Consider the following 16,474-nt stretch of genomic DNA (forward strand, 5'->3'; position numbering starts at 1 on the left):
TGAATAAAGAATATGTAGTATACATATATACAATGGAATACTACTCAGCCATAAAAAAAGACAAATTCATCCCATTTGCAACAACATGGAAGGACCTGGAGGGAATTATGCTAAGTGAAGTAAGCCAGACTGAGAAGGAAAAACATGAGATGATTTCACTCATATGTGGAATATAAACAAACACATGGACAAAGAAAACAGCTCAATGGTTACCGGGGGAAGATGGTTGGGGGCTGGGCACAGGAGGTGAAGGGGAGCACTTATGTGATGACAGTCAAGAAATAATGTACAACTGAAATCTTACCTTGATGTAACTGTTATGAACTTAAAAAACAAATAACAACAACAACAAAACTACCTTCACCTGTCCCTTTTCTCTTCCTTAATGTAGCTATTAGAAAATTTAAAGTTACATACATGGCTCTCATTTGTGGCTTGCATTTATTTCTATTGGACAGTGCTGTTCTAAAGAATTTAGTATTAGCCTGACTTATACAAATAATTAAAGACATGTTTATTTGAAATCCAGAGTTATGAAGATGGAAAATTGCAGCTTGCCAAAGGATGGTCCATCAGAAACCAGAAAATCTAATTTGGCTTATAAAGAAGCATCTACAAATGCCAACTGGAAAGGCTGAGAAGAAGAAGACTCTAATTAGGTATAAGTGGAGAGGATGTTATGAGAAGGAATTAGAGGAAAAAAGAGAATGATAAACTTGTAACAACTACCACACTAAAAAACTACTTACAGCCAAACAGTATCCAATGGTTGAAAATTTTTTGCTTCATGTTGATTTGACCCAAATTTCTTAGCTCGGCATTCAGAGTTCTCCATAATAAGGGCTCTACATTAGCAACCAATTAATAAGTAGATGGATGGATCCATCCTTTAAGCAAAGATGGTCTGTTCATTGAATCTAAAATAGTTTTTTGGTGTCCTACTTCCAAACTTTCATGATGCTTTTCTGAGCATCTAGAATAGCTTCTTTCCACTCTACTGCTTTTGTGCATCTTTCATATCCCAGCTCAAATCTCATATTCTCTACACACATACCACAGACAACCGCAAGCCAGGGACCCTCCTTGACCCCAAGCTCCTTTAACGTGTTTCAGTGTAATCCTTCCTTTGTACTTGTCATGCTCTGTCTGGTTTGTTAGCTGTCTCCCATCCTAGCTATTTGGCCTCAGACAACTCAGCTTATTGGTCCGTACTTCGCTTTCCTCGTCTGTAAAGTGGGATGATGACTGTATTTATCTCATAGATGAGAGGAGAATGAATGAAACCATGTAAAGTTCTTAGAGTAGAATATGGAATATAATAAGGATTAGATAAATATTAGCCTCTATTATTATTATTGTCAGTGATATTACTATGTAACACATGCCTGCATATCTCATTTTTCCATCTAGATTGTAAATTCCTTGAAGGGCAACAACTAAGTTTTCTTCATCATATTGCAGAAGATCTTACAAAGAGTTAAAACCCAATAAATATCTGTTGATGCCATAACAAACTCCAATACATTTTAATTGGTACTTTCTGTAGGGCAGACTGTGTACTAATCATTCAGGATAAAGACGATGGACAGCATAGACGCCGTTCCTCCCCCTGAAACTTAAATTATAGTGGAGGGAGATGGACAAAAGGTAAGTATGCCAAAGAAAAAAGGTCTCCACAGTTCCAGATAGTAGCAAGTGTAGTGAAGTAACAAACGGGGGGCTGGGAGGGAGGTTCAGTGGAGAAGGGCTCTACAAAAGATGACCAGTGAAGGCTGCAATGAGACTGAAGCAGAGAGGAGAGGGGATTCTATGAGATAAGAATGGAGGGACAAGAAGAGTCCATAATGATGCGCCTTGCAGGTCACAGTTAGGTGTTTGCCTTTTACTTTGAGGGAAACATGAAGGTATCACAGGAATTCAAGAAGGAGTGGACTGTGAGCTGTTTATTTTGCTTTGTCTGCTAATGGCAATAGGGCTTGGGAGCTGTCACCTTTTACTTGACTTATGAAATGAAATCATATTCAAGTATGATATATTAACACGGCCATGAACTTCGACCTATTTAAGGTTAGCTGATTCATATAGGGTCAAATATATACACTTGACCTTAGACTTGTTAAAACCAGCTGTCTAAAATCCAATACCAAATATAATAAGATATCTGCCACTAGGAAACCCAATAAGCAAATTCATGAATCAGAGTTCTGTTTGAGCCTTCCTTGTGACATATTCTCATTTATTAGCTTATGTAAAGACCCTGTTGCTCATGACAGCTGTCATTTTTAAGAGAACAACTTCAAATATGATTTTGGAATAAGGAAAGATATAAAGAATGAAAACATTATAAAAATTATAGAGTGAGTCTGCCATAAAACACAGCATGCAAAACTCTAAACATATTATCATTTAGTTCTAGGCATTACTGACTTTAAAAACCAGCAGACAATTTGAAACACACTATTGTCCTTGAAAACAGAAATGTGGAAACATCGAGGATTTACCATTCATTTTTTCCCTGCGGGATTAGCTAACTTTCCATAAAGCCTTAATAGCATGTGTATGTGTTTCTTAATACAGAGCAGATGCATGGCATAAGGAGAAAAAAAAACACATAGAAATGGGAGGTTGTCAGTTTTTGTTTTTTTTTTTCCCAAAAAAGTCTTAAGCTCAAGTCTGTTCTTTAGCTCTCAATACTTGTGTAGCCCTGGGCAAGTTTCTCAATCTGGTAACTTGGTTGACTCATTTGTAAAATTAGGGAAATATCAATAATAATGATAATAAGACCACCCATCTCTGAAAGACACCAGATAGTTGTTTAACAAATCCATTTCCCTTATCTTAATCACACAGGAAGGAGGAACTTTCAGGACTCAGGAAGACCTTCCTTGCAATCTGGTGGGGCCATGTCACTGAGTTATGGCCAATGGAAAGTAGGCAGAAGTGATGTATGCCACTTTTAGGCCTGGCCATACAAACCTCCTGTGCATCCCTCCCTAATTGCTGACTAGATTTCAAGACTCAAGACAACTTTGGGACCACAGGTTGAAATTCACAAGCCTCCATCAGCTTGAGTCCCTGAATGACTACATGGAACATGACCTCTCACTGTGAATTTTACTTCTCTTGTGTAAATTTGACGTTTTTCTTACAGCTGCTAGCATTACCTAACTCATATTCCATCTTAAAGAGTCATTGAAAGAATTAAGTGAGATGATATTTGGGCACTATAAGATATTCTGTAGATTGTCATTATTATTCAATGCAACCAGTTAGCTTCTGTGCACAAAGCTCTCAGAACACAATTTCTTTATAACTGCTGAAGGATTTTCAAAACAAAGGAAGAAAATAGCAAAGATGACATGACATGACAGCAAAGATATTTTGAGGGCAAGGAAGAGGAATATAAATATTACTATTTAATCCCAGCTCCATTTTTTCTCCTGAAAAACTAGCAAAATACTTGTGGTGACAACAGTCGAATCTTGTTTCCCATAAGGTGATAGTCCATACTCAGGAGGAAGTTAATTTTTTTTCTTTTATATTTTCCTCCCAGAAATCATATTATGTGGTCTGATAAGAAGATAGAATCTTGCAGTTAGAATTGTACTTAAAAATCCAGGGCATATGGTCACCATATGGACCACAAGCAAATTCCTGGTTTCTCTATTCTTGATGAAAGAGGGAGATTGTTGAGTAGGAAGTATGGTTCAGAGAGGAGACCCGGTAAGTAGAAAGAGAGGAAAGTAATAAGTTGGAGATGCAAGAACGGATGCTTATAAATCCAGGAGACACTGTTTCAGGCAGTAAAGTAGGAGCAGAGTCTGCCGTGCTCTATTAGCTCAATCTTGGGGGAAGCACTGGGGAAGAACTGGGGAGGGGCTTCGACTGTGGACAAAGAATGTCATCAAGAGGGGGAGGGCTTATGTGTGGCAGACTTTGCTTGTGCTCCTCCTGCTCCTCCCACTGATCCTGGTAAACACCAGTGTTAGGTCATAAAGAAGTAGCTATAGATCCAAATTCTCCAGACTAATCTGCACCAGGACTTCTGGTTGGAAGGAAGTTGCAGAAAGCAGGAAGCAGGGAACTAAGGATAAGAAAAGATGGTTGTTTATTTTCCTGAAATTGAAAAGAAAGATTCATAAAAACCCAATACCTGGTACTTAGGGTGGTCTCAAGGCCTTCACTGTCTACTCTGAGGAAGAGCTTGACAGAGATATTCATCTTATTACATGGTTAGGATAGAATTATGGAGTGAATATTTAGTAATTAATTCTGCTTTAAAATGTGGTTGACACAGACAACACCTACGGATGGTTTAAAAATCTAACAAAATATAGATAAATACAGTTTACCAATGCAGGTAAACTGAAGCAGTTGCATGGCACTTGAGACATGCCTTTTGAAAGCTGAGATCTTTATGAGTCTCCTAGTATCAGAGAAACATCATCAATCACAGATCAAGCTGGGAAAAATGTTGTCTTGTACAGCTTTGTGTTGGGTCTCAAAACAGGGTGTGTCTGTGTGTACATATACGTGAGTACCTGCACACACACGTGTGTATATGTGCACATGTGTTTTGTGTATGCACACATGTGTATGTGACTGTTGCTGTCCCTTCTCCCTGAGGAAAATAACCTATTTGCCTTTCCACTTTAGTTTGACACATCTGGTGCAAAATATCAGGGCTAATTTCTAAATGAAAGAGGAAGACAAACTTTTCATTAAATGCCATCGATGCTTGTTAGGAAATCTTGTCTTTGTACTTGATTAAAAAATGTGCCAGTCTTTGCCACTAGCTAGCCAATTCTCTCTTTCTTTTTGTTAAGGAATGTAGCAGTTCTGAGATATTCTCTGTCTCTCTGTCTCTCTCACTCAAGAAATATACCCCCCTGGGAACAGTGGTGGGAAAAATAGATGACAAAAAACATTGTTAGGAATGAGGCAGGACAATACATTTCTGCACTTGAAAATCTATTGTCAAAAACTATGATAGGCTAAGTCCTTTTCTGAAACTTAGGAGAATGTTTTCTCAATAACATTGTACCGTCATGAATTTAAGAAATTCACACTCCATTTTTTAAAAAGTAATTTCACTATTGCTTATTTTGTATTATAATAGTGAGTATGATTTATTGAAATCAAAACTTTAAACTATGTTCTTTAATTCTTCTGGATTGGATGTGGGATTGTTTCCCAAACTGTATTTTGCTGGATTTTTAAAAAATGTACTATGTAAAAAAACACGTGCATCAAACAACAAAAAAGTTAGAATAAGATTTGGTCAGTTATTGTGGGAAACGTCTCATGTTTCAGTCTCCCTTGAGCTTCTCAATGCATGTTAGCATGTTGAAGGTTCTGATAAATCCTGCACTATAGAAACTACTTAACGTTCTCTAACCTTGTAGTTCATACATTTTTTGGCGGCTGAACTCTTTTATCAAGGAACACTTATTAACATCTTGATGGATGCTATAAAATTTTAAAGATGGGACTATCTGAGAAAGAGCCCCACCATGTTGCTTATGAAGTTGAAGTGAGTTCTTTTACTTTGCCTTTCTCTTGTGTCTTTGCCTAGTTGCAAAACGATAACGTGCCATTCTACATGAACCATTGTCATGATCTCTGTTTTTCAGTGAAGTCATATCTTAAGTAGCGGCAAAAACATATATCTTAAAAATTAACTCTGGAAATCCTTTAAAACACCTTTAAAATACAGTATTCATTTTTTAAATTCAAATATGTATTTGATTCCAATGCACATTAAATTTTGAGAGTCGCTGAGCTGGTATGAAAGACATTTCATGTAGAAATAGACTGCACTTAGTTCCACATGTTCTGGGTTTATCCAGATTGTCTAGGAATACACCTTTTGTGGGAATATTCTAAAGAGTTACTCCAAATATTATTTTTATACTAATTAACAAGAAAGTGACAAGGCCAGAAAAATTATGCTCTAAGAATTTTAGAAATCAAAGTTCCAGAAACATTGTTAAGTATGAGTGAGAGATATTGTGATTTTAATTTGTAGACAGAAAAGACTTGGTGCATTTTAGGTAGGATGAGTGCACATTCTCTGGTGCCAGTAGGGTCTATTGTCCTGGTGTAATTATTAATAGCACCCCCATCACTCTCTAAAGTCTGCTCATTTTGAAGATATATGATCACTCTTATTGGGTCATGCTGACAAAAGCATCCTAAAATATGGATTTACAGATCTTCCATTCTAGGTGTCATCTCTAAAAGAATAAAACATCAAACAGGTAAAAGGATCTATAGAAGGGACAAAAAGAGAGTCTGTGTCTGGTGTTCAGGCCGGGCTACCCAGCTATCAGATCCCTAGAGGTGAACGGGGGCTAGCAGGGAGTTCTGCAGAGTTCCTGCTTGCCCGTATCATTTAGTCCAGGTGCTTTTCAATATCCAACTGGTCCACACCAGCACGATGTGCTAGATGTTGTTCATCTTGATGGTCAAGGACTGGGCCTCATCTTTTGCTAAATATTTCAACTATCACACATGATTGAGCCTCTCTAAGCTTAATACCCATCAATTGATTTGACGACGATTCACTGAGACATGAGAGTCCTACTTGGAGTAGTTAGGACTCTAAAGCCAGCACATAAATTTAATAATAACAATAACCTGAAAAAATAATGCTGCCAACACCTGTTGAAAGTGTACTATGTTTGAGAAGCTATTATAAGCACTTTAAATATATTAGCTCTTTTAGTGTTTACAACCCCATGATATAAATACTATTATTATCCCCATTTTACAGAGGAGAAAACTGAGGCACTACCTAAGAAAGTTACCTAAGGTCACACAGCAGTGGTGACATGAATTCCAAATAAACTGAGGCTGCATGGCTTGCCTCAAAGAACTCAAAAACTCAGCCAGTGAATCTGAAAATAGATTCCAGGAATGCTCATATTAATTCTGACCTATTTGGTCCTAAATTTAGGTCCAAAATTGCATGTTGGAAAAAGCAGTTGGCATCCCACTCAAATAATCTCCAATTCCTAGTCTGGGATCATTTTGTTTCCAACCCTCACTCACCAGATCTTTAGAAATATGTCCGAAGAGCTCATATAACTGAATTGAATGTTACAAATGTATAATTAGAGCCACACTTAATTTGTAAGGAAAAATAATATATTTGTGAAAGTGTAATTGGAAGGCAATTGCTACTTGCCTTCCAATTGCCACTGAAAAATAGTTTAAACTTTATTAAATGGTAGAGAAATATACTTTTAATACTAAAAAGTGGATAATTGATTTTAGCTATTTTCACCTGTTTAATCCAGTTTCAAACATATTTAATCAAAGCATTTAAAAAGCTTATCTGAAAAGCTTCATCATAAATTAAGCTTAAATAACTAGCTTCAGTAATAGCAAATAATCTGGATACATTCACTAATTAGAGGAAATTTAGTTTGTTCTCTGAAAGCGACGAGAGAACTCTTTGGCTTGAATTTACCTTTGTGTTTTTGCAGCATGATATTTTGGGGAAAATTCACTTCTGAAATAGGAATTTCCTCTATTAGGAGCCCTAGTGATAGTAATAAATATTTTGGGAAAGTGGCCATGATATTAGGAGAGGTAGAAGTGGTTTATTTTCTACAATTGGCTTTATATCCAATCTTGAGGACCTACTATGCAAAAGTCACTGTGTTGGGCTTGTACAGAACAAGAAAATGAATGAGACTTGGTACCTGATTTTGGGATATTTATATTCTAGTGATTTAGACGTGTTATGTAACTAATATTGATACAAGGTACATGATGATTTTTGAAGTTTTACAAACAAATTTACAAGAAACAGTAGAAGAGACAGTTCACTATGGTATGGGATGAAATGTAATAAGGAGGGGAGAAATCAATAAAGGGGAAAATGTGCATCCTTCCCCCCGCCGAATCATCTAGTATAATACCTGTCATTGAAATGTTTGCTCAGATAACTTTTGATGCAAGGAAGGAAGAAAAGAAGGAATAAAGGGAAGGAAAGAGGAAGGGAGGGAAGGAAGGAGGAAGGGAACAATGGGGTAAGAGATCAATGTAAGGGTAAGATACTGGAAGTGATTCTTGAATAAAATAGAAATGGCGGAATGATGGCAGAATGTTGCAGGCCAGTGGTGTTTGGGAAATGACAAATAAGTGATTTGGGCTACAGGACAGGGTACATGTGGAGTATGAGGAAGCATGGAGGGTTTGGGCTTTATATCTGGTGAGTATATAATTGGAAGTGTCTGTGTACGTATTTCATTGTAGGATCCAGATTAGGGTCAAGGCTGTGATGTGGACCAAGTAGGCTGGCTTCAAAGTCCCCTCTCTGTTCTCTCAGTCTCACTCCCCTGCTCACTTTGCTTGGGTCTCAGCTTTCCCATGCTGCCGTCTCACTGCTCTGGGCCTACAGCATCCTATCCTCCTCAGGCGAGGAATGTCCCTTGCTCCAAAAGTATGATTTGGGAGGCAGTACGGGGGGATGGAAAAAGTATGGGTTTGGGGTTCAGGCAGGCTTGCTTTCCAAATTCTGGTTCTACCTTTTGGGTAACCAGGTCAGCTATTTGAATTTTCTGAGCCTCAGTTACCTGCAAAATTAGGATAATTATACTGGACTTTTAAAAGTAATGAGATATCACTTTGCACCCATTGCATCGGCAAAAATTAGAAAAGGCAAAAATAATGATAGCTGATGGAAATACAAATTGTTACAGCCTTTTGGGAAAGCAATTTGGCAGTATCTATTAAAAACACATACTCCTCAAAGCAGAACTCACACTCCTGGAATCTTTCCCATACAAGTAAAAGCACTGCTTATAAGGATATATGGGCAAGGACGGCTATTGCAGCATTGTTGGTATGGCAATAAAGTGGAAAGAAAGTGCCTGCTCATCGTAGGAGAATGATAGAATAAATTATAGTACTTCCAAGCTATGGAATATCACGTGAGCTTTAAAATGGATGAATTTGATCGACATGAAATGACTCAGAGGGATTTCCACAAAGTTTTGCTGCCTGTAATAAAACCAGATTAAGAAAAGTGTGTAGAATATGATGCAATATTTATGAAATAAACATATATATTTAACATGGATAAAAATGTTGAGTCTCCTACTGTGTATCAGGCACTACTTGACATATTTAAATGGATTGACTCCTTTTAATGTTCAATATCTTGTGAGGGAGGTGCTATTATCAGTCCTATTTTACACATGAGGAAACTGAGATGCACAGACACTAAGAAATTAGCCCCAGGTTACCCAGGTCAGGGTAGAGCTGGAATCTGGATTCTGGAAGTTGGGACCAGAGACTAGATTGTTAATCAGTATACTTTATTCCCTAATTGGAAGGTGGGAAGTAAGCAAACAATAAAAAGGGGAAAATTGCATTAAAAATCACACATTATATGATTGATTTATATATAATTTTGTGTGTGTGCATATATTTGGAAAGTGATGTAGGAAGGGATGGTCCCCCAAATGAGACTGGTCATCTCAGAGTGCTGTGATTGCACATGGCTTTTATTCTGTTCTTTATACTCTCTTTCATTATTTGAATTTTCTTGAATGAACATATATTATTTAAGGAATCAAAACGAGGAATAAACTCTATTCGTTACAGAAAAAACAAAGATTTGCATACATTTCCATTTACTGGAATTTTCTTATAGAAATGATCATGAACACTTACAAAGTTAAAAGGATGTTCCTAGTCAGTACAGAATTTAAAACTGAAACCAAAAAAATGACTGAAAGTGGAGACTTGGTAAATAAATTATGGACATTCATTCATTGGAACATACACCTAAGTGATGTTAGACTATCAAAAGACGTAGGAAGAATTTTACAATCTATTGTTATATTTAAAAGACAGTGTGAAAATGATATGCATTGCAGAATACCCTAAAAAACTTCATATATGTATGTGGCTGTCTAGAAAAAGAGTGGAAGTTTACATATCAGCCTATTACATATGTTTGTTTCTGGGGATTGAGATTTGGGTGATATTTTTCATTTCTTCTTTTGCTTGGCTTTTCATATCATAAACACATAACTTTTAAACATAAGAAAATAAATGTAAGCAATAAAAATGTTTTAAAGTTTTCTTTAGCAAATCAACAAAAAAGTCAGAAATCTATCCTGAGGAACTGATCATAGATACACACAAAATTTACTTAAAATGTATGCCCTGTGTTTCCCTATTATTTACAGTAGAGAGAAAACTGTAAATAACTAAATCTAACATTGAGACACTGACCATGTGAAAAACCAGGTAACCATATGAGGAAATATTATGCCTCCAATAAAATTCATGCCTTTGAGGAACGTTTAAAGACATGAGAAATCTTCATGGTATACTGTTAACTATAAAAACAGATTAAAGACTTTTTTTTATAATTCAATCCTTAAAGGGAAAATGATCATATGCTTTTACCTTTTATATTTTTCTGCATTTTAATATATTTTACAATAAATATTATCCTTATGAAAGAAAAATAATTGTTATATCAAAAATAGAATAAAATACTAGGATTCAGTAAGCTCATGTAGTATTAGCTATGGGAGTCAAGACTAACAAAGCAGCTCTCCTCTCCCCACCCCTCCACACACCTTTCTCTTTCTCCTTCCTGAGTCTCGGGTTACCCTTTTATGCAATGAAAAATAAATTGTACGTCAATGTAAAGCATTGAGTACAGGAGACACTCCATATATCTTAGTTCTTTCCCCTTCACTGATCTGCCAGAGGGCAGCAGCTTTCATTCCACACTTTAGACTCTTAAAATCCAAGGGTGAGAACTCAGGGTTGTAACAGTGTATCCAGACGATCTATCAGTGCAGATCCAGGCCAGCAGATAGCTCTGTCCCACCATGCTGGGTAGTGGGAAGGACACTTAGCAGGGGGTGGTGGACACCTATAGGATAAGGACTAGGAAAAATGAGACCGGAGAAGTCTGAGGGGAATTTCATGGGTGTCCCAATGCTTTCTTTCACCCCAACGATTTAGACAAGGTAAAAAAACACTGCTCAGAGCCAGTCGGAGCCCACACCACCAGCCCAGGCTTACAGTGACCAATGGTTGGGAGCATTTATACTCTCTTCTTGTATACTCTTGAATCCGCTTTTTCATAGGTAACCTCTTCCTTTCTCTTTTGCTTTCTTTGGTGAGGCTAACTCTTGTTTTAGTTTTCCACAGAAATTTGACTTCTAGGAGGTTTGAAACTAGAGTAAAGGTTAAGAAATCTTTTGCCAGGCGACATCCCACTTCATAAATACCAAGCAACAATGATGTGACTTACACAGAGCTCCAAAGGAATACAAGCTCGGGTGTGCATGTACCTGAGTATTAATTTATTTTGCTTTTAATATTAATGAGCATATGATTTGGGCTAGTTGACCTTCAAATTCAAATTAGGTCCTGATTAAATAATAAGACAGGAGAATCAGGATGTACTTAAACAGAACTTTTTTCCCCCCAGTAAGGTGCCCTGGCCTTGGCTTTGGCTGTGAGGGATGATTAGCTATTAAGAGTGTTGAGACAACTAGAACAGAAAGTTCTCCTTGAATTAAGGAGATTGACTATATCTTAAATAATAATAATAGTAATAATAATAATAACTTTGCAGCAGTTTCAACCAGAGTACATGATATTCCTAATATGAATTTTATTCCTGTGTTTATTCTCTCCGTCATCTTATTGCCTCTATAATTGTTAGCTTAAATAGCCTTAACATTTGTACCCCTGGGTTTGTTTTTAAGGATTTAAAGTGCAAACCACCATTAAATAAATAGAGTATTTTTAACAGTAGAGGAAGAAATTCTTTAATAGGTAAGTGCATGCCCTATTTTATAAATAACCTCAGAACTCCTATCAATCCACAGATATCTTCTCAGGTCAGCTCTACCTTGGAATTCATTTCAGTTCAGTCCTGGCTGCTGCATCCTTAGCCTGCACCCACTGTGTGGATGAATTATTCGTCAGCATTCCTCCTCCTCATGTCTCACCCTCCCAACTCAACTCCTGCCCACCCAACGGCTGCAATGAGTCAACCTAGAACAGGTGTCTTCAGTCTGTAGCTCACAATCTAGCTCTTGATCTGTAAGCCAATCAGTTGTACCTCTTTCTGTTAGCAGCTTGCACTGTTAGCAGTTATGTGGGGTAAATGGGCAATAAGCATCCATTCTCGGTACCCAGTGGGAAATATGTCTAGAACATTTGAACAAAATCCCTGGTATAAAAGACACCCTAGAACACACTTCCTCTTAAAATTCTTCAACTTTCACATGCCTGTTTTAATTTTCAAAAGATCTTATCTCCCAACCAAATGATGTTAGCCAGCTCATTTTTGTTTGCTTGTTTTCAATCCTTGCACTCTATAAGACACTACTTTCGTGTGGAAACCAAAGTTATAACAAATGTAAAGCCAGCCAACCAACAAGAAAATCGGGAAATAACTAATGGGTCTCAAAATCTTTGGGAATTATATTGGAAAGAGGAAAAAAAAAAAAGGCCCGTCCATAATATTGGTGATTCTAAAACCCAAGAAGAAGGTACTGGGTCAGTATCAAAGTCTGGAAACAAAAGCAAGAGAGCAAGGGCTCCTTCAGGACTTTTGGTCAGCAAAAATGTTCTGCCACTTAAACTGGAGAGGGTAATAAGCATTTTTATAAGTGATCTTATAACTGCAGAATTCATAAATAGCCCAGATGTCACCAAGGAGATATATTTCTGCATGAATCTAATAATGATGAATGCTTGAAATGAATCCTCAGCACATACAACTGCCTTTTAACCTCAACTTGACCTCAATCTTGGAGGATTTCAATGGCAAATTCATTTCTTTTTCATTCTAAGCTACGTATCTGTCAGTCAAGATGGCAGTTCTGTAAGCACTAGAGGATTGGTCTAAGCTTTGGACTGATAATCAATTAAAATCAGTGTTCTTCTGTGCATGTTATTGCAGAAAGAAAAGGCAAAAATCATATCCTATGTGTTCTATTTTAAATTGAAACTGGATCACATACTAATGTGGATTTCAAAACACTTTTCCTCTCCCTGGATGAAGAGGTTAATGGATATTAACAGTTTATTTCAGTATAATTCTTAAAACTTCATATTTAGTCTTATTGGGGAGTTGCATTTGTGATACGCGACAGAACTCATTGGAGTTACCACCATTAAAAGTTTTATGTAAAAATAATCCTAAAATTATTCTGAGAAATTGATCCTGGCATGAGCAATTAACGGTGTGAGATCCTGAAAGCATCAAGAAACATCACAAACAGAGTGTTTCTATAAAGATGTGATATTTCCAAACCAAACAACTCAACAGGAAAAATCTCAGCTTGAAGCACTTAAATTAGATTCTCTCTCTTGTTTTCTAAATTCTGCCATTCAACTTCATGATATTTTAAAATTTTTATCTCAAGCTAAATGATTGAAATGTCCAAAATTATTTTCTTAGAATGAACACCACTTTCTGTCTTTTCTCTCTGACTTGGTCAGGTTTATTTCTCTCTGTAAGATGATTTCACATCAGACACGATGTGGACATCTGACATTATTTACATTTTTAGATATACCAAATGGTTTTAAAACTAGGGACATCAGAACACATATCTGAGTAGTATGAAGGAAGGAGACAAGGAATTCATTTGAAAAGTGGCAATGAACAAGAAAAGGACCACAAAAATAACAGTATGGTGGATACTGTATTGGGCCACAGACAAGTGCATGCCCTATTTTATCAGTAACCTCAGAACTCGTATCAACCCACAGATACCTTCTCAGGTCAGCTTTACATTGGAATTCATTTCACTTCAGTCCTGGCTGCCCTTCAGGAATCAAGGACTTATTCTCATTCCGCAGACAGCCCTCATGCTTCTCAAGCTTCCAGGACTACCTCAACAGAAGAGAATTGCCTCACCCCGGCCACACTCCTTCCCAAGGCAGCCAGTGACAGGTGCTTATCAACGGGAGGTTCTAATAGTCCAGGTCTCTGATCAGACTGGGACTTCTCAGAAGGGTCACGCGCTCTTCAGACCAGCTGTGGCTTCTGGAGAGAATGCCTTATTTCTCAGGGGAAGTTCAGCTTCTCCCTCTACCCAGTTCTACGTCCTTCCTTTTCTTCTTTCAGGTATTGATTCCAAGAGCTCTCCCTAATAAATATCTGCTCCTTGATCTCCATCACAGAGTCTATCTTCTGAGAAACCCATTCTGCACACGGGCCAGGTTAACCATTTGAGCAATTGACATGTATTATTGTATTCTGTGAGGTAAATACTACTATTCTCCCCATTCTACAGAGTAGAAAACTGAAGCACAAAGTTAATTACTTGTCATTACCTGTTAATCCCTTCAATTACTTGTCAAAGTTTACACAAACTTTGAGTGGCAGTGACAGGATTTAAGCCTCAACCATCTGGCCCCAGAGTTCACAATCTTAGTTAACTACCCTCAGTATACAAGGATATCTTGTTCAGAAAAAATCCGTTTACCAGGAAATATGAAATGAAGTGAATGATGCAAACAGCTGAGTATTAAAATTTTAAGACCTCTTTGATTTTCTCAACACCGATTCAAGGAGTAGCTGGTATCAATGTCAAGTACAGATCTGTTTTCATGTCACTCCAAACTGAAGACATGCATTCAGCATACTTATCCAAAAGTTCCATGTAGATCGCATGGTTTACAAGATGTCCATTTGTACAAATACAGCAATCTGGTCTGCCAATCATAGAAGGATGTCAGTAGTTACCAATGACAGATATAAAATAATATTACCTTTTCGTGTGGGGACAGTTAATTAAGAGAGAAGGAAAAGAGAGGACCATTTTATTTTCCTTTAGATAATATATATTTTTAAACTCTATAATCTGCACATGAATGTCCCCACTATTTCTCCCTCAAATTTTCTCCTAGAACCTAAATTAACTTTTCTTTTGTTCTTTTCTTCTTCTAGAGATACTTGGGTTGGTAACATTTTCTCTTAGTAGCTGTCCATAGAATGAGGGATGATGCTCTTGCCAAATACTTAATTCTGAGGATCTAAGGATGCCTTTCAAACGAATTTTCTTTCTTATTATGTCTGGATAATGAAGCTCCCGGTAGGTAGTTCCCAATGCCACTGTTTTGAACTTATTCCTGACAAGTAGCTGTAAACAGCAGAACTGCCTAATTCTAGTGTTTCAAATAAACATCTTCTTTAAACATAATTTCTCTGATCATTCGCTTGTTTCATAAATAGTTACTTTTCAGAGGCACAAATGTACATGTAGATATAAATTTTGAAAAGGGCAGATATGGAATAAAACAGAGTGGGTGGGATATTTGATTGCGTTGGAAACAGATGCTTAAAGAGAATTAGACTTGCTCATTACTTTATTTTTCCATATAAACAAAACCCAGGTGGTCTTCTAAGAGTTGGTGATTTTTACATGTAGGAAGTGGCCTCATACCTTCATCTGTACAGACTTCAACTGCCTCTTCTGAAGCAGAGCGGGGCACAGTAGCAGCGTTGACACCATCTGTAAAGCAGAAAGAGAAACACTGCCTCAGACTTGACATTGTCAAGCTGGAGCTTCCCAGCCAGCCGCACCTCCCTCCCCGCTCCACCGAAGGAAGGATGAGCCTGTTTCACGCTCTAAGATACTAAACGGTTCTTTGGCTCTCTTTTATAAGTGCAACAGAAGCCTTCAGTTAAGACAGAGCCGGATGAACTTCATGTAATCTTTTGGTGAAGAATACTAATTGTTGGTACTTTTTATACTATGGCATTCTGCTTCTTCCTCACCTCTAGAAGAATGGTACATTATTTTTCTTAGTAACAGATTGTGAAAGAAAGTATATCCTTGCAAATTTCTACAAAGTGTTTTTACGTGTGTGTTTTTAAAGTCTGGTTTTTCTTAGCACTATACTTCTCCTTTATGCCAGGCTGTCAAATGGCAGGGAGCATGTCTGATGGCTGCCAGTGCAGAGGCCCAGGAGAAGGGGACCGTTTGTAGGAAAGCACCAAAAGCCGTTTGGAGATTTCATGTCACCCAAGCACAGAGTGAGGACTAAGGAATCAGAGGTCGCTGTTCCCCTCACAACAGCAATTAACCTCATCAGAGTTGATCTTTCTTCTCAGTATCTTCAGCACCACAGTGACTCCACTCACATTTGACCTCCAGGATAATAGAAAAGTAACTTACTAACATATCAAAAGCATTTGTAATGGTTAATACTTGACAATTGGAAAATAAGTGAATGTTTTTTTCATGCAGTAACAGGGTCATGGAACTAAAGATAACTCATGCATGCAAGATAACTAACACACACTTAAGGTCAAATCACATATTTTCTAGCATACTCTTGTCCATAACGTATATGACTATTATGTTTAGGTCATGTCTCTATTAGAACAGAGAGTAAAATTTTTAGTAAGGGGATAATTGGAGATGGTGACTGACTTTCTTCTGTTAGGTGAAAATCTTCCATT

At 37.3% G+C, this 16,474-nt stretch overlaps 1 protein-coding gene across 6 annotated transcripts in view; it reads right to left on the reverse strand.

The window, feature by feature from the left end:
* The window catches only part of MACROD2 (mono-ADP ribosylhydrolase 2), a 1,879,180-nt gene that overhangs the window by 93,902 nt on the left and 1,768,804 nt on the right, over nt 1-16,474 (reverse strand). For all 6 annotated transcript variants that reach the window (XM_070485547.1, XM_070485545.1, XM_070485546.1 and 3 more), the window contains one exon: nt 15,453-15,521. In XM_070485547.1, coding sequence (XP_070341648.1) covers nt 15,453-15,521 — 69 coding nt within the window. The remainder of the gene's footprint in view (nt 1-15,452; nt 15,522-16,474) is intronic.

Source organism: Equus asinus, chromosome 15 (genome assembly GCF_041296235.1).
Source record: "Equus asinus isolate D_3611 breed Donkey chromosome 15, EquAss-T2T_v2, whole genome shotgun sequence".
Classification (NCBI taxonomy): Eukaryota; Metazoa; Chordata; class Mammalia; order Perissodactyla; family Equidae; genus Equus; species Equus asinus.